A 25384-nucleotide genomic window follows, 5' to 3' on the forward strand; every position below is an offset into this window, starting at 1 on the left:
CCCACATTCAGGTCCAGACCAAAAAGGCTAGGCAGCGCCTGTATCACCTACGACAACTGAGGAAGTTCAGGGTCTCTCCAAAGATCCTCAGGATTTTCTATACAGGCGCTGTGGAGAGCATCCTCACACAGAACATGACATCGTGGTTTGGGAACAGCTGTGTGAAGGACCAAAAAGCTCTCCAGAGAGTGATCCGTACAGCAGAACGCTGCTGCAGGATTGCTCTCCCCCCGCTTCAGGACACCTACACCAGGAGATGCCGGACTAGAGCAGCGCAGATACTGAAGGACCCGTCCCATCCTGGCAACAAACTGTTCCAACTTCTGCAATCTGGTAGAAGGTTCCGCATCTTCCGGGCAAGGACAGAGAGACTCAAGAGGAGCTTCTATCCCCAAGCCATCCGTGCCCTAAACACACACACCCGCCCTCTCACATCATCTATAATTGACTGAGACAGGACTCTTCCAGACACTAAACCAAGGCACAATGTACATTTCAAATTCCTTTAATTTTAAATATGTTTATATTGTCTCCTGTAAAATAGTCAGATGTCTATTCATATTAATATACAGAATTCACCTGCTTGCTGCTACTACTGCACATTCACCCAGTGTATATACTATATGTCTGTATATATATATATATATATTGTTCTTCCTCTACACCCCCCCCCCCCCAATTTTTGCACATGTCGAGGAGCGTGTCAGCCTACATTTCACTGTGTGTTATACTTGTATAACTATGCATGTGACAAATAAAGAACCTTGAACCTTGAACCTTGAATTAAATAGAAAATGCTTTATTATATATATATATTTTTTAGAAAAATCTTAATTAAAAAGTGCATGCAAACCAGTAAACAAAGCAAAACAAGCATGTACTGTTGAGAAACTATAATACAAAAATTACAATTAAAATTCTCAGCAACAACAACAACTGGTGAAAATATAAATAATATGTAAACAACTTAATAACCCCCAAAGCCTTTAGTTAGTCTGTGCAGAACAAAGGTTTTGGCTACAGGTTTTTGTTCAAGAACAGTATTGTGGAGGTATGTAATAATGACAGGAGAGGTCTCAGTGTCTCACTCCAACTTTATTAACTGACTCTCAGAACCTCACATATAGTAAGCGCCAAAATCTCCACCCCAGCACTTCCCTTCAACTTGGGTGTGAGTGGAGCCACCTGGTGGTCCGCCACACATACCCCCCCCCCTCCCCTGAACACACAGTTAGGTCTCTATTCAGTCCAGGACCCTGGGCCTAAGGAAACGACCCGAACGACTGAACCTGGGAGGGAGAGAACAGGCAGAGGAAGGTCCATCCTGTGAACGAGGCCGGTGAAGGCGAGCAGGAAAGGCAGGAGGAGGCTCAAACGCCGGTGGTCCGGGGGTAGTCCTGGGGGGAAAACCAGAGTCTGTCAACCCCATCGAAGGAGGGCGGCCACGGCGAGGGGCCTGGGCCGGCACTACATTACTGTCCGAACATGTGCAGGTTTAAGTCTGTCAACACACACAGTCTCCCTTCGACCCCCAAAATCCAAAACAAAATGTTTCTGGCCCGGTTCGATAACCCTGAATGGGCCGTCATACAGCGGCCGCAGCGGTGTCCTGTGGGCATCGTGCCTGACAAAAACAAACTTAGCAGTCTCTAAAGTCTTTGGAACAAAAGTGTCAGGCACACAATGGTGCACCGGACCAGGAACCCGAAGCGAGTGCAAAAGCGGGTTGAGAGATAGCACTGATGGATCGAAGCAGGGAGGAGGATTTTCGGGCAAGAATTCTCCAGGCACACGGAGGGGCTGACCAAACACTAGCTCAGCTGGAGAAGCGCCGAGATCCTCCTTAACCGCAGAGCGCAGCCCAAGCAAAACTCACGGGAGGCGGTCAACCCAATTGCCATCCTTTAAGGAGGCGCGAAAAGCAGCCTTAAGCGGCCGGTGGAACCGTTCACACATCCCATTAGCTTGCGGGTTGTATGCGGTTGTGCGGTGGACCTTTGCCCCCAGTCCATCAGCCATGGCCGACCAAAGCTCGGAAATGAACTGGGGGCCTCTGTCTGACGTAATGTCCGCGGGTGGGCCGAAACACGAGACCCAGGTTGACAAAAACGCCTTGGCCACCACTGCTGCGGTAGTGGACGCCAGGGGGACCGCCTCCGGCCACCTGGTGGTCCGGTCAACAACAGTCAAAAGGTGCGTAAAACCTTGTGACTGCGGCAGAGGACCCACCAGATCGACATGCACATGATTGAAACGTTTGCTGGGTATGAAGAACGGCTCCAGGGGCGCTTTGGTGTGTTTATGAACCTTCGCACGCTGGCAGGGAATGCACGCCGATGCCCATTCCTTAACAGATTTGCGAAGGCCTGGCCAAACAAATTTAGAGCTGACCAGTTTAACAGAGGCCCGGACCCCCGGATGAAAGAGAGCATGTACCGAGTCAAAAACTTGACGACGCCAGGAAACGGGAACCACTGGGCGAGGGCGGCTGGTGGAAACGTCACAGACGAGGAGGGGACCACCGTCCTGCACGGGTCTGTCCTCCAATATGAGGCCCGTCTGGGTGGATTTAAGCGTGAGGATGTCCGGGTCACCGCTCTGATCGGCAGCCATGGCGGAGTAGTCTATGCCAAGAAAGACGGGAGAAACCAGCGCACGGGACAAACAGTCAGCCACATGATTGGATTTACCAGCCACGTGCCGAATGTCCGTGGTAAACTCAGAAATGGCTGCCAACTGGCGCTGCTGGCGTGCACTCCATGGATCAGAAACCTCACATATAGTAAGCGCCAAAATCTCCACCCCAGCACTTCCCTTCAACTTGGGTGTGAGTGGAGCCGCCTGGTGGTCCGCCACAGTATCATATTAACATTTTTTGCTTGTAATGCACTTCGTCTGTTACTCGCTAACTGCCCTGTTTTTGAAAAAATCCTCTCAGCTGGCACTGATGTTGCAACCATTGCCAGGTATTTTTTGGCAAGTTTGCTCAGAGATGGGAATGTTTGTTCATTGTTTTTCCACCAAAGTAGTGGATCCTATACCCAAGGCACTGGCCTTTCCTCAGAGTACCTGCACATCTCAATTAGGGCATCAGTACCAGTTGTCCGATGCTGCTGAGATGCTAGGACTTTAGGGTGAAATTATTCCCATATCCCACCTTTTGCTGCAGGTGGGGATGAAGCAGCCCCTCCAGACGAGCTTGAGGTTGTTTCAGGAGTTGGGGCAGAGCAGATGGGACAGATTTTTTTATATATGTTTATATAAAATGGTAGTGTTTCCACTATACCTGGCAAGCTTTTTATAAATCCCACATTTTGCTGTTGTCTCATTTTCGACTTGAAAATGCAGCCACATTGCGCTCCTCTTCCTCTCTGCCTTTCTTCTGTTGTATTTTCTCTGTGCGTGACGTGTGCTGATGAACCTGAGCTGGCAAGTTGCTTGTTTGTTTGCTTTGTGCATCTAAGTCACGTAATGGCGCAAAATCTAAACACAAGAGGGAGGAGGGGGAGCAAAGTGTGCCTGCTCTGCGCTGACACAGGAGCGGCTAATCCGGTGACCTGGCTGTTTCGTCTTTGCTGAAACCACAGCACTGCAAACAAGAGCGGAACTTAAAGTAAATAATTGATCTCACCAGGCTAGTATTGATCCAATACCGATTTAGTATCGATACAACTGATATTTCAATCAATCCGCCCACCACTAACAAACACTTCTCGCCAGAACGTTAGCTAGCCCTTATTAGTGAAAGCCACAGTTAAGTAGTTCTCCTCATAGCAGTTTTTGGAACTAATCTTGTCTTTCTACTCGCCGCAGTCTCACGGATGTCTGGATCACGCTGTCATTTTTCCTTCCCTTCACACAGCCACTGGCCTGCGTGCTGTTTTCGGGGTTTACTAACCTGACTACCTCCTTGCCCGGTTTTCCAGTGAGTGAATCTTGACTGGTTTAGCCTTGCCTGGATTTTACTACCCCTAAGCCTCGCCTCCGCCTGCAAAAGTTCGATAATTGCAAATTGCCCTTTCTCCCTGGACTGTTGCTTGGGGCTCACTTTAACTTTGCTCTCCCTTATTACAGTGACTCTGTGAGCGTAACTCCATAATCCTCCTTCTGCCCCGCAGCTCACGGTGCCAGTTCTAGAAAATACCCGATGTCGGGTTCCCTGGCTGCTTCCCCAGCCTGCTAAAGAGACCTTTTCCTTTTGGACTCTGCTAAAGCACTCGTTTCATCCTTTCATGTTTTATGACAGTTGCTCTAGTATAGTTTAGTGCTTCGTAGTTCTGCTTTTGTTCATAGTCTCCCATAGTAATATTCTGATTTTGTATTTATTCAATTCAATTTTATTTATATAGCGCCAAATCACAACAAAAGTCGCCTCAAGGCGCTTTATATTGTACAGTATACCCTATAATGATAGATACAGAGAAAAACCCAACAATCATATGACCCCCTATGAGCAAGCACTTTGGGGACAGTGGGAAGAAAAAACTCCCTTTTACCCAGGAAGAAACCTCCAGCAGAACCAGGCTAAGGGAGGGGTGGCCATCTGCTGTGACCGGTTGGGGTGAGAGAAGGAAAACAGGATAAAGACATGCTGTGGAAGAGAGACAGAGATTAATAACAGATATGATTCAATGCAGAGAGGTCTGTTAATACATACTGAGTGAGAAAGGTGACTGGAAAGGAAAAACTCAATGCATCATGGGAATCCCCGGCAGCCTACGTCTATTGCAGCATAACTAAGGGAAGATTCAGGGTCACCTGGTCCAGCCCTAACTATATGCTTTAGCAAAAAGGAAAGTTTTAAGCCTAACCTTAAAAGGAAGAGATAGTGTCTGTCTCCCAAATCCAAACTGGAAGCTGGTTCCACAGAAGAGGGGCCTGAAAACTGAAGGCTCTGCCTCCCATTCTACCTTTAAATACTCTAGGAACAACAAGTAGGCCTACAGTGCGAGAGCAAAGTGCTCTAATAGGGTGATATGGTACTACAAGGTCATTAAGATAAGATGGGGCCTGATTATTTAAGACCTTGTATGTGAGAAGCAGGATTTTCAATTCAATTCTGGATTTAACAGGAAGCCAATCAAGGGAAGCCAAAACAGGAGAAATATGCTCTCTCTTTCTAGTCCCTGTCAGTACTCTTGATGCAGCATTTTGGATTAGCTGAAGACTTTTCAGGGAGTTTTTAGGACATCCTGATAATAATGAATTACAGCAGTCCAGCCTGGAAGTAATAAATGCATGAACTAGTTTTTCAGCGTCACTCTGAGACAGGATATTTCTAATTTTAGAGATGTTGCGCAAATGGAAGAAAGCAGTCTTACATATTTGTGTAACATGTGCGTTGAAGGACATGTCTTGGTCAAAAATAACTCCAATGTTCCTCACAGTGTTAATGGGGGCCAAGGTAATGCCATCCAGAGTAAGAATCTGGTTAGATACCATGTTTCTAAGATTTTCAGGGCCGAGTAAAATAACCTCACTTTTATCTGAATTAAGAAGCAGAAAGTCTGCGGCCATCCAGGTCTTTATGTCTTTTAGACATTCCTGCTGTTTAACTAATTGGTGTGTGTTACCTGGCTTCATGGACAGATAGAGCTGGGTGTCATCTGCATAGCAGTGAAAATGTATACTATGTCTTCCAATGATACTGCCTAAGGGAAGCATGTATAGTGTAAACAGAATTGGTCCTAGCACTGAACCCTGTGGAACACCATAATTGACCTTAGTGTGTGAAGAGGACTCTCCATTTACATGTACAAATTGGAGTCTATTAGATAGATATGATACAAACCACTGCAGTGCAGTACCTGTAATACCTACAGCATGTTCTAATCGCTCTAATAGGATATTATGGTCAACAGTATTGAACGCTGCAATAAGGTCTAGCAGGACAAGCACAGAGATGAGTCCACTGTCAGAGGCCATAAGAAGATCATTTGTAACCTTCACTAAAGCTGTTTCTGTGCTGTGATGAGCTCTGAAACCTGACTGAAACTCTTCAAATAAACCTTTCCTCTGTAGATGATCTGTTAGCTGTTTGACAACTACTCTTTCAAGGATTTTTGATATGAAAGGAAGGTTGGAGATTGGCCTATAATCAGCTAAGACAGTTGGGTCTAGGGATGGCTTTTTAAGTAAAGGTTTAACTACAGCCAGCTTGAAGGCCTGTGGTACATAGACGATTATTAGAGATAGGTTGATCATATTTAAGATTGAAGCATTAATTAATGGCGGGACTTCTTTGAGCAGTTTTGTTGGAATGGGGTCTAAAAGACACGTTGATGGTTTGGAGGAAGTAATTATTGAAGTTAACTCAGAAAGATCAATTGGAGAAAAAGAGTCAAACTTAACATCAATGCTACTAAAAGTAGCTGTAGATAATATTACATCTGTGGGATGATTATTGATAATTTTTTCTCTAATGATAAAAATTTTATTTGTGAAGAAGTTCATGAAGTCATTACTAGTTAACGTTAAAGGGATTGTTGGCTCAACAGTGCTCTGACTGTTTGTCAGCCTGGCTACAGTGCTGAAGAGAAACCTGGGGTTGTTCTTATTTTCTTCAATCAGTGATGAATAATAAGACGTTCTGGCTTTTCAGAGGGCTTTCTTATAAAGCAACAAACTATTTCTCCAGGCTAAATGATGATCCTCTAAATTTGTGACATGCCATTTCCTCTCCAGCATATGAGTTATCTGCTTTAGGCTACGTGTTTGAGAATTATACCACGGAGTCAGGTACTTCTGATTAGAGACCTTAGTTTTCACTGGAGCTACAGTATCCAGAGTCGTACGTAGTGAAGAGGTAAAATTATTAACAAGATGATCGACCTCTGTTGGAGTAGCATTCAGATAGCTGCTCTGCTCTGTGTTGGTACAGGGCATTGAAGATGATAACAGTGGGTGGATTATATTCTTAAACTTACTTACAGCGCTTTCAGAAAGACATCTACTGTGATAGAGTCTACTCTCCACTGCTGTGTAATCAATTATTGTAAATGTAAATGTTATCAGAAAATGATCAGACAGGACAGGGTTTTCAGGAAACACTGTTAAATGTTCAGTTTCTATTCCATATGTTAAAACAAGATCTAGAGTGTGATTAAAGTGGTGGGTGGGTTCTTTTACAGTTTGAGAGAAGCCAGTTGAGTCTAATAACAAATTAAATGCTGTGTTGAGGCTGTCATTTTTAGCATCTACACGGATGTTAAAATCACCTACAATAATTATTTTATCTGAGCTGAGCATTAAATCAGATAAAAAGTCTGAGAAATCAGAGAGAAACTCTGTGTAAGGCCCAGGTGGATGATAGATGATAACAAGTAAGACTGGTTTCTGAGTTTTACAGCTGGGGTGGACAAGGCTAAGCATCAGGCTTTCAAATGAATTAAAAGTCTTTCTTGGTCTTTCGTTGATTAATAGGCTGGTGTGAAAAATTGCTGCCACACCGCCCCCTCGGCCTGTGCTTCGAGATTTCTGGTAGTTAGAATGACTCGGGGGTGTTGATTCATTTGAACTAACATAATCATCCTGCTGCAACCAGGTTTCTGTAAGGCAGAGTAAGTCGATTTGTTGATCAATTATTAAGTCATGTACTAACAGAGACTTGGAGGAGAGAGACCTAATATTTAATAATTCACATTTCACTGTTTTACTCTTTGGTTCAGATGTGGATACTGTATGTTCTTGTTCTGATTTTTTGTGAGTTGTTTTATGTGGTTTAGTTAGTCTGTTTGTAGTGCATGGGTATTTGTTTTTTTGTTTGTTGTTTGGGAGCGGGGGGGGGGGGGAGAATGGACCGATGGAGAGCGTGTTGGCCCACTCTGGATAGTCATTTTGGGGGTTTATAACCTTGTCATCTTAGAAATGAGAGCTGCTCCCATCCAAAGTGGGATGATGCCGTCTCTCCTAACAAGACCAGGTTTCCTCCAGAAGGTTTGCCAATTATCTTTGAAGCCCACATCATTTCTGGAACACCACTAGACAGCCAGCAAATTAAGGAGAAACATGCGGCTAAACATGTCACTCCTGGTCTGATTGGGGAGGGGACCAGAGAAAACTACAGAGTCCGACATTGTTTTGGCAAAGTTACACACCTATTCAGTATTGATTTTAGTTACCGCCGATCGGCGTAACCGGGTGTCATTACTGCCGACATGAATTATGATTTCACTGAATTTACGTTTACCCTTAGCCAGCAGTTTTAAATTTCCCTCAGTGTCGCCTGCTATGGCCCCAGGAAGACAACTGAATATGGTTGCCGGTGTCTCTAGCTTCACATGTCTGGGAACAGAATCACCAATTACCAGAGTTTGACCCCTGGCGGGTGTGTCGCCGAGTGGGGAAAAACGGTTAGACACATGAACAAGTTGGTGGTGTACCTGGGGCTTCTGTTTAGGACTATGCTTCCTCCTCACCGTCACCCAGCCGCCCTCTTTCCCCAGCTGCTTGGGGTCTGCCAGGGAACAGCTAGCGGGGCCTACGCTATCTTCGGCTGCACCAGCTACAGGGGCCTGGCTAGCTACGGGTGAATGAAAGGTGCGAAGCCAAGTCTCCAATTCAGTAATCCTGGCCTCCAGAGCTGCAAATATGCTACATTTGTTACAAGTATCATTACTGCTAAAGGAGGCCGAGGAGTAACTAAACATCTGACACAATAAGCAGGAAAGTGCAGAAGGGACAGGTGAAGTAGCCATGGTGGTAGCGAGTCGGCTACGAGCTAAGCTAGCAAAACAGTACAGACACAGTGAGTGAAAACTTTGGCTATAACTTAGGTAGTGAGTACACAGAAAGTGTGCTTCGGATGAAACACATGAAGATTATACTATGAAAAAGAATGTATTTAAAGTTTTTAATTAAATTGCTAAGCAGATAAGCTACTCAAAAACACCACTGTGTTTGAGCAGGAACTGGAAGTGATACTCTACCGCAGAGAGAGCGAACACCAAGTGACAGCGCCACCAAGAGTGACTGAGTTTCTTACCTGCCATAGAGTGTGTTTAATCTCACTTTCTTAGTCCCCTGAGTTTGTAGCATCACGTTAGTTTTTAGTTTGAGTAACTCCTGAGGTTAGATTTATTCCTCTCGCCTTTTGTTCTTGTTTAGTGTTTTTGCCTTTAACTATTTTCCCCTGTGTCACCTTCGCTTGCTGAAATAAAATCTTGCTTTTCGCTCATCCTCTGAGCTTCAGAGTGGTGTCTGCACCTGAGTCCTTTAACCTGTGTTGGCCGTCGTGACATAAAACCACATACATACATAGTGTCATGGTCCTGAGCCTGCCGACTCAGGGTTTTGTGTTTCTTTATGCGTTTGTTTATTCTGAGTATGTATTCTGTTATGATTTGCCATTTGTTAGGTTTCTGTTCTGTGCCTGCCCTGATCCCACTTCTGTGTTCTGTCTGTCTATGGTGTCACACTGTCTGTTTGTGAACCTGTCTTTTTAGTTCAGTGCCTTGTCTGGTTCTCTGTGTCTGAGTTTCCTGTTTTATTCTGAAGGTCCCCGTCTCGTGTGAGTGTGTTCAGTTTACGTTTCCCCTCTCCCGTCGGCTCTGATTTCTCCCAGGTGTGTTGCCCTCCTGTCTCTCATCCCCTGATTACTGCTGTGTGTATTTTAGCCCTGTGTGTTCTCCTGCTTGTTGCTGGTTTGTCTGCGTTCCACGGTGTCCTGTTCCTCGTCTTCGTCTCGCTGCCTCTCACCCCGTTTGGTATCATCTCAGGTTTGTTGTTTAGTTTTCCCAGTTTAGGTTTCTTTAGTTTTGTCATCCCTCATTGCCTGTTTTGCCACTACGCCACTTTGTAAATAAACATCACTAGCATTATCATCTACTGCCTGCATTTTGGGTCCTTTCTCCCTCCAACACCACACGGCTCACCTCGGCAGCCGTGACAGTACGAACCGGCCACAATGGACCCAGCAGCATTCAACCTGACCGAGGAGCTTCGGGGGGGATATTATTTACTCTGTGGATAAATTAATCAACTTATGGCTGGAGCACAAGGGGAGAGAATTCCGTCAGGCCATAGCTAATCGGCTGCAGCGCTTAGTTTCTGGTCTCCCCTGGTTGCTCAGCTCACTTCATCCGCTCGCACAGAATTTTGTTCTGAACGAACTTTGTCTTCACCCCCCGGCTGCTACCACCCACCCTGCAACTCATGCTTCGCTGCCTGGCCTGATGGAGGATGCTCTGCCCGGCCTGTCAACACAGCCTTCACAAGGGAAATGGCGCTCACACCGTCAACGCTCCTCACCACAGTCGGACCTAGGGATTTCAGAGCGGCCGGCTGTGGTGAGTGGACAGGACAATGGTATTGGTTTGAACTGTAGGACTGTTTACTCAGGGGTTATGTTCTGTACGGCAAAGGACAATGACTGCTTATCGCCTGTTCAGTCTACTGCTCAGCTACCTTCAACCCAGTTTCCAGTGTCACCTACACAGCAGCCTGTAGCTCAGTTAGCCTCCCGGCCTCAAGCTCAGTTAGCCTCCCGGCCTCAAGCTCAGTTAGCCTCCCGGCCTCAAGCTCAGTTAGCCGCCCGGCCTCAAGCTCAGTTAGCCTCCCGGCCTCAAGCTCAGTTAGCCTCCCGGCCTCAAGCTCAGTTAGCCTCCCGGCCTCAAGCTCAGTTAGCCGCCCGGCCTCAAGCTCAGTCTCCAACTCCACCACCGTTGTCATTTCAACCTTTACTTCAGTTGCCCTTAGTTCAGCCTCTATTTCAGCAGCCACTAGCCCGGTGTCCTGTGTCACCTGCTCCTCCAGTACGACAAGCTAAATCAATTCTATCCGAAGGGAATTGTTTTTCATTCGTCCATTGTAAGTAGAGAGACAAACCCATAAATAATGTAATCGTTCCTCAAAAGCTGGCCTGTTTAGAGACAGTAACTCTCTCCAGGGCCTCCCCAGAGTCTGAGTTTCAATCCGCAGTCGACTCTGGACCCCTGGAGGCTAAAAAGTCAGAAAGTTGTCACTTCAAACCAGTCACTGGTGCAAAGAGAGTACCTTGCTCCAGGGCATCTCAGCATGGAGGGAAAGCTTAATGCACGAGATGGTAAGAGCTGTTGGGACTAAAAAAAACTGAGCGGAAAGCTACAAACATCTGAAAACTGAGTTTTTAATTTTCAGTGAGATCACCAGGACTAGCAAAGCTTCACCATTGCAGGGAGTCATCGTATTCACTGAACCCATCAAAACATCACTTCATGGACCTTGCGCCTGTGTGTGGACAGACATAACATGACCTAATTATACATTACTCCTCCACAGAGTGGACCAGGAGAGAGCAGAGGTTTCCACTGGTCAGTCTGCACAGCAGCGTCAAACACACCTGGACTCTGTGTTTATGGTCTGTACTACTACTTTTCTCCAACTTCTTCAAAATTCTGCAGCTCGGGTCATAACTTACACTCCGTTAAGTGCTCATATTACCCCAGTTCTTCAGCAGCTTCACTGGTTGCCCATAGAAGCCAGGATAAATTTTTAAAATCTTACTTCTTACATACAAGTGTATCCATAAATCTGCTCCTTCATATTTGTGTGACCTGCTCCATATCACCACTGTTTCCCGCCCTCTCAGATCATCATCTGCTATTCATCTTACTGTTCCGTCTTCACACCTTATTACTATGGGGAACAGAGCTTTCAGTCGCTCTGCTCCTCGGCTCTGGAACTCTCTTCCTCCTGCACTAAGAAATATTGACTCCCTCTCCGTATTTAAGACACAGCTCAAAACACATCTGTTTAAACTGGCTTATTCGCTTTAATGCTGATTTTATCTGTTGTCACGCTCTGTTTTGTAATTTTAACTTATTTTATGTATTTTATGACTATTGTTCCTTTTATTAATTGTGTTTTTTGTAAGGTGACCTTGGGTTTCTGAAAGGCGCCCTCAAATAAAATTTATTATTATTATTATTATTATTATTATTATTACTTTTACATGTGGGGTTTTTTTTCGGTCACCTCTATGCTGCACTTTGTAGACCAGTGGATTGTCAGTGTGTCCAATATGAATCTGATTTTTGGTTCCATGATTTCAGTCCATTTGGGGGTGCCTGTAGCTCAGGAGGGGAGCAGGTCAGTTACTAATCAGAAGGTTGGTGGATCAAACCTTGGCTGGTAAATGTACTGGACAAGATACTAAACCCAAAGTTCTCTCTGATGCAACCATCATAGTGTTAAAGTTGTGGCATGTTGTATAAAGTGCTCTGAATGCACAGAGTGTAGAAGAGCTGTATAAGAACCAGTGCATTTCAAGATTGTTTATTTGTCACCTGCATAGTTATAGAAGTACAACACGCAGTGAAATGTAACATGATGCGCTCGACTGTGCAAAAAAACAAGAGAGAGAGAACATTATGTACTGGGAGTGAATATATACAAAGATGACATTATATGCAATAAGTGAGTGAGTTATATATATATTATATAAATAAAATGAAACAATCTGGAAATTTACAGTTCAAATCTGAGAATGTACATTTTCTAAATGGTGTGTTAAAGTGTCTTGTGCCGTTGTGAATGGGGGGGATGGCCTGAGACTCAGGGCTCAGATGATTGCAGAAGTTGGAACAGTGTATTGCTGGGATGGGACAGGTCCTTCAGTATCTGAGCTGCTCTAGTCCAGCATCTCCTGGTGTAAATGTTCTGTAGGGAGGGGAGGCCAGCCCTGCAGCAGCGTTCTGCTGTACGGATCACTTTCTGAATAGCTTTTTGGTCCTTAACATAGCTGTTCCCATACCAGGATGCAATGTTCTGTGTGAGGATGTTCTCCATAGCGCCTGTATAGAAAGACCGCTCGGTAACTCATATGGTCTTCTTTTCCAGCGGCTGGAGGACAACATTATGATGTTTGTGAAGAATGAGCTGAAGAAAACCAAAAAGGTTCTGAGTCCAGATGACCCAGAAACCATAAAAAGCCAGAGGGAGGATAAGGAGATGTTTGAAGGTGAGGATGAAGATCAAAGAAAGAGCTGCAGAGAAGCATTTCTGAAGATCACATTACACTTCTTGAGGAGACTTAAGCAGCATGAGATGGCTGACCATCTGCAGAGCAGTAAGAGAATTTCTCTAAAGATTGCATATTGATCTTTCCTAATATCTCAAGAAATGGACCAATATCTATTCACACATTTATCCTTTCAGGGTACTGAAAGGCTATGATATTTATTATATAATAATTAATTTATCTGAATTACTTATTTTCAGAAATATTTGCTCCACTCTATAAACGTGAACTTAAAGCCCAACTGAAGAAGAAGTTCCAGTGTGTGTTTGAGGGAATCGCTAAAGCAGGAAACCCAACTCTTCTGAATCAGATCTACACAGAACTCTACATCACAGAGGGAGGGACTGCAGAGGTCAATGATGAACATGAGATCAGACAGATTGAAACAGTATCCAGGAAATCAAAGGGACCAGAAACAACAATCAGACAAGAAGATATCTTTAAATCTTCACCTGGAAGAGATGAACCAATCAGAACAGTGCTGACAAAGGGAGTGGCTGGCATTGGGAAAACAGTCTTAACACAGAAGTTCACTCTGGACTGGGCTGAAGACAAAGCCAATCAGGACATCCAGTTCATATTTCCATTCACTTTCAGAGAGCTGAATATGCTAAAAGAGGAAAAGTTCAGCTTGGTGGAACTTGTTCATCACTTCTTTACTAAAACTAAAGAATCAGGAATCTGCAGGCTGGAAGACTTCCAGGTTGTGTTCATTCTTGATGGTCTGGATGAGTGCCGACTTAGTTTGGACTTCAACAAAACTAAAATCCTGACTGAAACAAGAAAGTCCACCTCATTGGATGTACTGTTGACAAACCTCATCAAGGGGAACCTGCTCCCATCTGCTCGCCTCTGGATAACCACACGTCCTGCATCAGCCAGTCAGATCCCTCCTGAGTGTGTGGACCTGGTGACAGAGGTCAGGGGCTTTACTGACCCACAGAAGGAGGAGTACTTCAGGAAGAGATTCAGAGATGAGGAGCAGACCAGCAGGATCATCTCCCACATCAAGACATCACGAAGCCTCCACATCATGTGTCACATCCCAGTCTTCTGCTGGATCACTGCTACAGTTCTGGAGGATGTGCTGAAAACCACAGAGGGAGGACAACTGCCCAAGAACCTGACTGAGATGTACATTCACTTCCTGGTGGTTCAGGCCAAAGTCAAGAGGATCAAATATGATGGAGGAACCGAGACAGATCCACACTGGAGTCCAGAGAGCAGGAAGATGGTTGAGTCTCTGGGAAAACTGGCTTTTGATCAGCTGCAGAAAGGAAACCTGATCTTCTATGAATCAGACCTGACAGTGTGTGGCATCGATATCAGAACGGCCTCGGTGTACTCAGGAGTGTTCACACAGATCTTTAAAGAGGAGAGAGGACTGTACCAGGACAAGGTGTTCTGCTTTGTCCATCTGAGTGTTCAGGAGTTTCTGGCTGCTCTTCATGTCCATCTGACCTTCATCAACTCTGGAGTCAATCAGCTGGAAGAACAACAAACAAGCTCTCAGACAGAGAAAGACTTCTATCAGAGTTCTGTGGACAAGGCCTTACAGAGCCCAAATGGACACCTGGACTTGTTCCTTCGTTTTCTCTTGGGTCTAAAAACTAATAAAATTTGTTTGCAAGGCCTGGTGACACAGACAGGAAGTAGCTTACAGACCAATCGGGAAACAGTTCAGTACATCAAGAACAAGCTCAGTGAGAATCTGTCTGTAGAGAAAAACATCAACCTGTTCCAGTGTCTAAATGAACTGAATGAGCATTCTCTAGTGGAGGAGATCCAACAGTCCCTGAGTTCAGGAAGTCTCTCCACTGATAAACTGTCTCCTGCTCAGTGGTCAGCTCTAGTCTTCATCTTACTGTCATCAGAAAAAGATCTGGATGTGTTTGACCTGAAGAAATACTCTGCTTCAGAGGAGGCTCTTCTGAGGCTGCTGCCAGTTGTCAAAGCCTCTAAAAAAGCTCTGTAAGTCATGATGTTTTTATCATTTAAATTCAGTTTACAAACAGAAAACTCTTGCTATTCCATTCTTCTTATTATACATATATCTTTTTAGGCTGAATAGCTGTAACCTGTCAGAGAGAGCATGTGGAGCTCTGTCCTCTTCTCTTCAACTAGAAGACTGTGAGCTCAGAGATCTAGACCTGAGTAACAACAACGTGCAAGACTCAGGTTTGACACTACTGTTTTCTCGACTGAAGACTACAAACTGGAAGCTGGAAACGCTCAGGTCAGATTATGTTGTTTATGATTTGACTTGAAATCTGCAACATAAAAGCTACATTTAGTTTTTGTACTGACATATCCTTACTCTTGGTATGGTATTACGGTAAATACCATGATGGTGGTGTGCTAGGTCGCAGCGGCCGCACCGTGTCGAAATCATGGTGCAATTTTCGTGTTTTTACTCAAGTTCTATTTGAGTCCTGGTTCATTATATAGCTGTAATGTACGTCGGAACTACAGTCAAACACTTCTATAACCACCAACAACTTTTGGATTTAGGAAAACACCATTAAACTCAACCAGATGGAGACACAGTGGAGAAAATGCGCTGCTGCAGCATTCTGCAAGCTCTGAACAGACGGGCTACGGCACCACCACATCTTAGCGTCCGCCTGGAAGTCCATCGAAAACGGTGTCGGCGAGGAAGTGGAAGTGCAGTAAGCGAGCCGGTATCCATGCCGGTATACCGCGCTTCCATCACTGCTCTCCAACATGTGCTCCATAGAAAACAAACTGGACTGTTTGAGACTACAAATACAGTAAACTCCAGGAAAGAAACAAGGCACTGCTTTACATCAATAACAGCTGGTGTAGGAATGCTCCAATTGTGTCTGTGCAATTTTTAGAACTTGTGGAGGCCTTAGCAGTCAGATGCAGGCCGTTTTATATCCCAAGAGAGTTTACTGTGGTGATCATTGTTGCTGTTTACATCCCACCTAGTACTAGCACTAATGCTAAAGCTAGTGGAGCACGCAGTGAACTCTACAAGATTATCAGTGATCTGCAAACAGCCCACCCTGACAGCTTCCTCATTGTCGCTGGGGATTTTAATAATGCCAAACTTAAATCAGTTCTACCCAAATTTCATCGGAACATTGACTTTGCAACAAGAGGGGACAACATGTTATACCTTGTTTACACAAACATCCAGCATGCACACAAGGCTTCATGCAACAGGCCCAGGTTCTTGGAGACACTGAAGAGCCCAATAAGAGATTAATGTTTCAGTGTGTCACAGATCAAACTCTACATTTCCATCAGCATAAAAGCGATTCAGCAGCAGATCAGAATCAAGTAGAGCAACATTTATACATTTTCTAAATTACCAAATTCATACACGCGCATTCCTTTGACAATGCGACACACAGATTGCACTTCAGTGGATTTTAGTACAGTGGGCAGTGCATTCCCCCTGCACACACTTATAAGACACAAATTTTCTTTTCTTTTTTTTTACCTGTTTAGTACGGAGCCCCCCAGGGGACATGGGAGAAAAAAAAATTACGGAGGAAAAAAAAAAATTAGGGAGGAAAAAAAAAAATTAGGGAGAAAAAAAAAATTAAGACGGACTTTTGCGAGATCTCGCAAAAGTATTGCGAGATCTCGCAAAAGTATTGCGAGATCTCGCAAAAGTATTGCGAGATCTCGCAATAAGTATTGCGAGCGCTCGCAAAAGTATTGCGAGCGCTCGCAATAAGTATTGCGAGCGCTCGCAATAAGTATTGCGAGCGCTCGCAAAAGTATTGCGAGATCTCGCAAAACTCCAACAATGGCGGCAGCTACTTAGTTGTAATATTAGTCTTTCTGGGTCACAAAATACACTTTTAAGATATTTTGAGGCGTGAATGTAGTTGTGTAAACGTCAGATACCTGCTCGGTTTACAAGACATCACATATTTGCAAAAGAGCTCCGACGTTTTTGGAGATCTGACACCCACTAGCTCGAAGCTAACGGGAGGTCGAGACCTACTACAGCCGGGAGGAACACCGCTTTCCCGGCACATCGTGCCTCGACCTCCCGGTCGGCTTCGAGCTGGCGGCCACTAGCTCGAAGCTAACGGGAAGTCGAGACCTACTACAGCCGGGAGGAACACCGCTTTCCCGGCACATCGTGCCTCGACCTCCCGGTCGGCTTCGAGCTGGCGGCCTCCGAAGAATGCGGCTAAAACTTTTGCGAGATCTCGCAATACTTTTGCGAGCGCTCGCAATACTTATTGCGAGATCTCGCAATACTTTTGCGAGCGCTCGCAATACTTATTGCGAGATCTCGCAATACTTTTGCGAGCGCTCGCAATACTTATTGCGAGATCTCGCAAAAGTCCGTCTTAATTTTTTTTTTCCTCCCTAATTTTTTTTTTTTCCTCCCTAATTTTTTTTTTTTTCCTCCCTAATTTTTTTTTTCTCCCATGTCCCCTGGGGGGCTCCGTAGTTTAGTTATATATATATATATATATATATATATATATATATATATATATATATATATATATATATATATATATATATATAATTATTTATATAATGGAAACATGGACATAATATGTAGACTCTCAGCTTTTATTTAAGGGTACCCATATTCAAATTGGATGAAGGGTTTAGGAGTTTCAGCTACTTTAAAGGGACTAAATGACTCAAAAGCTATTTCATGGGAAGGTGTGAGCAATTCCTTCTTTATGTCATTATCAATTAAGCAGATAAAAGGCCTGGAGTTGATTTGAGGTGTGGTGCTTGCATTTGGAAGATTTTGCTGTGAACAGACAACATATGGTCAAAGGAGCTCTTCATGAAACAAGCCATCCGTAAGCCTATCTGAGAAATTGCTACAATATTAGGACGTCCAGGGAAGACAATAGTGCTGGATGACTGCAGAATGATTTCCATGTTGAAGAGAAACCCCTTTACAACATCCAACAATGTAAACAAACACTCTCCAGGAGGTAAGCGTATTGATATTCAAGGCTACCATAAACGAATGACTGCATTTACTGCAAGGTGCAAGGCACTCATAAGCCTCAAGAATAGAAAGGCTAGATTGGACTCTAAAAAACCCAGCACAAAAAATGTTTTTTGGACAGATGAAACCAAGAACACCGTCTACCAGAATGATGGCTAGAAAAAAAAAGTATGATGATGTGACACAGGACAGAAGCAGCTGAATAAATTCTGATGTGTTCAGAGATGTATTGTTTGCTCACATAAATGCGGTCAAACTGATTGGGTGGTGTTTCATAATACAGTTGGACAATGACCCAAAACAGCCAAAGTAACCCAGGAGTTTATCAAAGCAAAGAAGTGGTAGAATCTTGAAAGGCCAAGTCAGTCACCTGATCTTAACCCAAACCCAAACCTTAACCTTTTTCTTTTTTCTCATTGCTTGTTTGGTAAATAATAAGAGAGGAAAACAATGTTCCAACATGAGAAATTCTGTTTTGTATTCATTGTAAACAGTTTGTGTTTTTCGTCTTCTTTTTTTCTTTATAAACTATATCCACAAATACTCAATAAAAATGTTTTGAATTAAAAAAAAAAAGGCCAACAAACAAACGGCAAATGAAAGTCACTGCAGTAAAGTCACTGGGCATTAAAAAGGAGAAAACCCAGCATCTGGTGATATCTATGAGTTCAAGACTTCAAGACTGTCATTGCCAGCAAAGGGGTTTCAAGCATTAGAAATTAACATTTTGTTTTCAGTTATTTAATTTGTCCAATTATAGGGATTGTTTTACAAAAGATCCTTTCCTCCCATTTTTATGCATTTTTTTTCCAACCTACTGAATTAAAGCTGAAAGTCTGCACTTCAACCACATCTGAGTTGTTCCATTTGAAATTGATTGTGGTAATGTACAAAACCAAAATTAGAAAAAAAGTTGTCACTGTCCAAATATTTATGGACCTAACTAAGTGTAAGTAAATTTTTATTTATATAGCACCTTTCTAGACAGAGAATCACAAAGTGCTGCACATAGAATAACAATTCATAAAACATAAAACAAACAACATAAACAGGGAAGAATTAACCAAAAGCAATTCTAAAAAGGTGAGTTTTGAGTTGTTTTTTAAAAGCGACTACTGAGTCCGCAGTTCTTAGGCTCAGAGCGAGAGAGTTTTGATTTGATATACCTTTATTAGTCCCACAAGGGGAAATTTCATAAGGCTGCCGACCTATTGAACGCAATGGCGGCACCATCTTACCTTCCGACCATACATACATTACAGAAAACATCACATGGGGAAGACAGGTCAGAGAGGTATAACAATGGAAAAATGCACCACATGAGGAAAGATAAGGAGAAAAAATAACTCCCCCCAGACTGAGCTTCAACAGGGAGCTCAGTTTGAGAACAGAAAAAAACACCTCTGCACGTAGCACATGAAAAAACTCTTAATACACCAAAGAAACACATGACAAGCAACAGGGGTGGGTAAAGGGTGTTCCACAGTCTGGGGGCAGTTAGATCTGCACTCCCAGGCCCTGCTAGTTCAGAGACTTATCCCTGTGAACGAAGCAAGACAATCAGAGCTCGATCGGTTTCAAACTTGCAAGGGAAGCCGGTCGGATCAGGATCTTGGAGCTACAAGATCCTCACCTGATCCCAGCCAACTCCAAAAAAACAGTGTCCCCTTGCAGCCTTTTATTCAGTGAACACACAACCCCATTGTAAAACCCCTATGGTGTGTCATAAAAGTTAAAGGCACTGTGTGCGTGTGCATGCACGTGAGTGAGTGTGTGTGTGTGTGCATGTGTGTGCATGTGTATACACGGATGTGTATACACATGCACGCATGTGTATACACATGCACGCATGTGTATACAGGAAGTCACGTATACAGAGGTATACGTGACTTCCTGCTGGTCATAAAAGGGTCATCTCCCCTATATGGCTCAACTCCTTTAATGGTCCACCATATACAAGCACAGGTGAGCCCATAAATGGAAGGAAGTAAACATGCCTTACTAAATAAGCAAACCAGAACCTTACATAGAATGTGCCTGAAATTAAACACTATAGCTATTGCCTCCCCATCATCCTACATGTAGAGGAGGGACAGAAAAATATCTGAACATGCAGTTCAGGACGAGGTTTACAATTTTAAGTACAACAATGACAACTTTTATCAAAATCACTCCAACAGGGGCCACAGTGGCAAAAGCTCTATCACCTTTAGTTCTCATCTTTTGGTCAGAAGCCTAGCAGCTGTGTTTTGCACAACCTGCTGACAATCCAGGGAACCTTTGTCTAGACACATAAAAAGTGAGTTACAGTAGTCCAAGCATAAAGAAATAAATGTATGTATAGCAATCTCCAGTTCAGAGCGAGATACAATACATCTTAATTTAGCAACATTTCTTAAATGATAAAAACAAGACCGAACCAGAGATTTGACATGACCATCCAATGTGAGAGTCGAGTCAAAAGTTACACCTAAATTCCTGATAGAGGATTTAACATAGACCAAAAGAGGACCAAGGGCTTACACTATCTGGGGTAAAAATCTGTCAGGAGCGCATACAAGGATTTCAGTTTTCCCCTCATTAAGTTTGAGGAAGTTAACAGCCATCCAACGTTTGATCGAATCTAAGAAGTCATTCAGAAACTGGAGCTTAGATAAATCTTGGGGCTTAAAAAATGTATAACTGCATCTCATCAGCATAACAGTGATAGGAAATGTCCTTGGAGGGGTTCATTATACGTTGGAGGGGAAGAAGCTATATTAAAAACAATAAAGGCCCCAAAACAAAACCTTGAGGGACACCGTAAGTAAGGGAGGTAGAGGATGACCTGAAATAAGAGACCGTCACAGAAAAACATTGGTTATGTAACTATGAGGAGAACCACTCCAAGGCAGTTCCAGATATACCAACTCAATATTTTAGCCTTTCAAGCAAAATGTTGTGGTTAACTGTGTCAAAAGCCGATGTTAGGTCCAGAACAGAGCAGAACAGAACATTTTCCTGCATCATTACTCATAAAAATGTCACTAGAGACTTTAAGAAGGGCTGTTTCCATAGAGTGAACTCTCTGAAAGCTGGACTGAAACTTGTCAAAAAGGCTGTGTTTGTCTAGAACTGCTATAAGTTGCTTAGCCACAACCTTTTCTAGAAGGTTAGCAATTAATGGTAATTGGTGACTATCTATATCTATACTGCACATAAAACATGATATAATTGCTATAATAAATGCGAATTGAGAGATAAACAGGAGAGACATTTTCATCGATGCAGAAGACAATCAATGAACTCACTTCACAGCTGACTGTAATGAATGACTGTTTTTTTAGTTTCAAAGAGACATGAGGGGTACTCCCCAAAGTCTGGCCTGGATCAGTGTCTGTGGTTACCATACTTACTGGAAAAGCTACTGTGAATTAAACAGATGGCATAACTTACCGGCGATATGAGTCTTTACATTTTTCATTACAAAAGAAATGTACGAATTAGTTAATTTAAAGTTATCATATTTATAGTTATCAGTGTCATAGAATTCCAGTCTAACACATATGAGCATCAGATCAAATCACAGGGCTGCTGTACATCGAAGGACCAGCAGGTGTCAGTACTTCCAAATTAGCGGTTAAACAAGGCTTCGTGTGATCTGCCTTTTGGTGAAGCAATTGGCCAGAAAGATTCGACACATTCATGGGGCTTCATCACATCATCACTATTTACAGTTTATAACAGCACCATTACCGCTTGTGATTTGAAATGCATTCTGAGATACCTGGTTGTCCCAAGTCAACACTACCGCCAGTCCATAGCAATTGGTTATCTAAGATCAAACTGTCTTCATTTACTGTGCGCGGTAAGCAATAAGATGTTACACAAGCTGGAGTGGCAGTGTTAACCCCACCCCTTGACTTTGATGGGTGACAAATGAAATTAATTAATGAACAAAGCAGCAGGGCCAGGAGTGCTAAAATGAATTAAGTAAATACATCATTAAATAATTAATTTAATGTTTCAATAATTGATTAATTAAATATATAATTATTAATCAAATGTCTCATTGATTAATTAATTTGGAAATAAATAATTTAATAAATGTTTTAAATTAAATTAATGACATTTAATAAATTATTTAATAACATGTTTAATTAATTAAGATTATATTTTATCAAGATCATATTTTTTTTCAAAGGTGCAGACCACAAAGTTTAACATGCTGTTATTTTTCTCATTGTTGTCTTTTCAGATTGAGTGTCTGTAATCTCTCAGAGAGAAGCTGTGAAACTCTGTCTTCACTTCTCAGCTCCCAGCCCTCCAGTTTGAGAGAGCTTGACCTGAGTAACAATGACCTGAAGGACTCTGGAGTGAAAGTTTTGTCTTCTGGACTAGAAAGTCTGTGTTGTAAACTGGAAACACTCAGGTCAGCATTCTTAAAATGGTCAATAGATGACTATTTCAAATCTTTAAGCAATGCAGGGCTTTCTGTTGTGATTTAAATTATCTATTATATTGTTCATCCTAATCTGCGCGATTTATCTGATCAAAAAATGAAAAACGTATAAATAAAGTGTTGGAAGTTGTCCAACATATTGAACATATTTATTTCAGATGTTTTTGTTGTCCTCACAAGGTAATATAAGATATAAAGACTTTTATAATATAGACTTAATTTGCTGTCATAATCTGGTCAGACGTCTCGCTTGCCCAATATTTTCATTAGAACCAAAAAGCAACAAAGCTGATGACACCCAAAACAGTCTCAGCCCTACTTTATGTATTTTTTGTCTTAATTTTTATTTCATTAATTTTTTATCATTTGCAGATTTTAAGGTTTAGATTGACTAATGGCTATTTTTAACTACTGCTTCAGTCATGTCATTTTTTAATGATTTTTGGCTGCAATTTTTCTGTTTGCATTTAGCTGTGTTGCTATTCTCTAAGAGTATTTGTCATGTCTACAGGCTGTCAGGCTGCCTGATCACAGAAGAAGGTTGCAAGTCTCTGGTCTCAGCTTTTAGCCTCAATTCTTCCCATCTGAAAGAGCTGGACCTGAGCTACAATAATCCAGGAGAGGCAGTAGTGAAGATGCTTGAGAGGCTAAGACTGGACACTCTGAGGTATGTAGATGGCCGTTACAACCACAAACACTGTCTGATAGATGAGGAAACTGACCCTGTCGGATTACTTAATGCTGGAAACTAGTGTAATTTGAATAATCACACATGTAGGAACATTTTTCCCATTCTGGTCTAACATAAACAGTAGATGTCTGTATGGGGTCTCAAAGGGCAAATTTTCTATCAACAACAATGGTGCAACCTGTTCTAACTGATCTGTGGAAAGGAACTTACATTTTTACTCTCTGACCTTTATTTAGATTAAGTTTTATCTGTGTGTAGAGACCATGCCCAGGACATGTTTAGCCCCTAATTCTTCCCCTAATTCTAGCATAAACTAGAATTAGGGGGACGTTGTTTGCCTAGCTTAGAAAAAAAGAATTGTTAATATAAATGGATTACTAGGTCACTCAACCTAACTGGCCACCTACAAAAATAGGCTTTGCATTGCTAGTTTGCTGCTTCTGAGCGTTTACTACTGAGACTTGTTTGTGCTAAAATATCAAATTGATCTTCTGGACTTTGTGATGACACAGTCACAGTTACATAAAGTCAAAGTTAATTAACTTTGGTTGATCAACCTTGAAATTCAAATTCAGTTATAATAAGAAATAATAATTACAGCAGAAAGCGAATACTAAGGAACAATGGAATGGAGCTGGTGGAGCAAACTGGGTCACCGGTTGGGGTGTTAGGCCCAGACTAGTGGGTGTTTTTGACTGTGAAGCCGGTCTAGCATTAACAACCTGTTACCCTGCAGCCTGCACTGCAGGATATGTACTGTGCCATTGAGAGCTCCAGAAAGAGCCTGCATGGTGGTCCTGCAGCCAACCAGCACTTCAGTCAAATGTTATTGATATTTTTGCATAAATAAATGAAGATGATGAGCCTTTAAACACACATACAAAAGGAACATGTAAACATATGCTATAATTATTTTAGTGTGATGCTGTGATACATCATATTGTGAAATATCACTGACATTACATACTGTGCTCAACTGAACTCTCAAATGTACAAATATTTGTTAGGATATATACTGTTATATACAGTTAGGAGAATATGAAATAAATCTATACATCATAAAGGTCAGCCAGAGGACAGAAGCAATCCGAAAACGACAAGTATGAGAATGAGAATGAGAGTGAGTGAAACAGAGCAAGAGAATACAAAAACAGAAACAAATGAAAAGTGAAGTGACAATTGCTTCCTTTTGTCTTAACTGCAACTGCTTCTGTTTGCACATTGATCTGATTATTTAGGAATTCTTGCCATTCACATTCAGGTTAAGTAGCAGCACATCACAGATGGGAAAATGAAAAGCAAGCAGGTCCCTCAGTGATCATCCACATGCAGAAAAATACAACATACCTGTTAATTAACAGGTCACCGAGTCACTGATATTGTCAATTTAGAACAAACAGAGAGAAGACAGAGACAGAGTCTGAACAAAAAAATAATAGATGATTTTACATGAACTAAAAAATGAACCAGCTGAATTTATAGGGTGATGAAAGAGGAACTCTTTCTCAGAATGAGTGGCAGGAAGCAGGAATGTTGACTTAATTTTAGGTAAATTAAGCTCATTGGCTATTCCTGCTGTTTGTGTCATATCACAATGGCATGTTGTATCATGTCTCATTTATTACATTTATAATTGTTTACAGACTAAAGCATGGAATTGCAGATTTGTGTTCTAATACATGGAGCTAGTAAATAAAATCTATGAATTATTCCATCCTGACTGAAGCATAACCTTTGTAAAAGCAATAGCAAAGATAGCAAAGGATACACTAATGATCATGAGGATCACATCATATTCTATGACCGCTACAGTAGCTCAAAATATGTGATGCACTGGCTGCTGCACTCTACCTGTACTAAATCATTTTTTGTACCCAGTCCCAGTCTTTATGTTTAATATGTACTCACTCCCTGACAGCATGAATGAATGTCACAGTGTGTTGAAATTGTGACTGTGGCACATGTTGAGTGCTCTCTGGACATCGTGCTTAATAATAAAGATTATGATGTAATGTGCTAATCATTTTTGCTCTTTTGAAGTTTAGACATTTTCTTCAAGTGTATGTGTCAAAAAGTTGGATTTTTCCTTTATCAGTGTCTAACAGTATGTGTATGAGAGCGATGTAATGTCCACGTGTGCATGCTGAAAGAAACTGTGCTGGTCTGACCCCCCTCCTCCTTTCAGGGTGGAGCCTGCTGGAGTCCGATGGCTGACACCAGGTCTGAGGAAGTGTAAGTGTGTTTTTAATGTGATTCATAAAAAAAAAAACGGAAACATTTAACCACCTT

At 42.5% G+C, this 25384-nt stretch overlaps 1 protein-coding gene across 5 annotated transcripts in view; it reads left to right on the forward strand.

Moving 5' to 3' along the window:
• LOC120746279 (NLR family CARD domain-containing protein 3-like) overlaps nucleotides 1–25384 on the forward strand; it is a 30704-nt gene that overhangs the window by 4034 nt on the left and 1286 nt on the right. The window contains exons 1-8 of one of the 5 annotated variants that reach the window (XM_040051700.1): nucleotides 9548–10286; nucleotides 11257–11335; nucleotides 12817–13045; nucleotides 13198–14968; nucleotides 15060–15233; nucleotides 22201–22374; nucleotides 22916–23071; nucleotides 25281–25327. In XM_040051700.1, coding sequence (XP_039907634.1) covers nucleotides 11333–11335; nucleotides 12817–13045; nucleotides 13198–14968; nucleotides 15060–15233; nucleotides 22201–22374; nucleotides 22916–23071; nucleotides 25281–25327 — 2554 coding nt within the window. In that variant the 5' untranslated portion in view covers nucleotides 9548–10286; nucleotides 11257–11332. The other 4 variants (XM_040051699.1, XM_040051698.1, XM_040051697.1 and 1 more) reach the window with 4 other exon arrangements.

This window comes from Simochromis diagramma, unplaced genomic scaffold, assembly GCF_900408965.1.
Source record: "Simochromis diagramma unplaced genomic scaffold, fSimDia1.1 OVJJ01000107.1, whole genome shotgun sequence".
NCBI lineage: Eukaryota > Metazoa > Chordata > Actinopteri > Cichliformes > Cichlidae > Simochromis > Simochromis diagramma.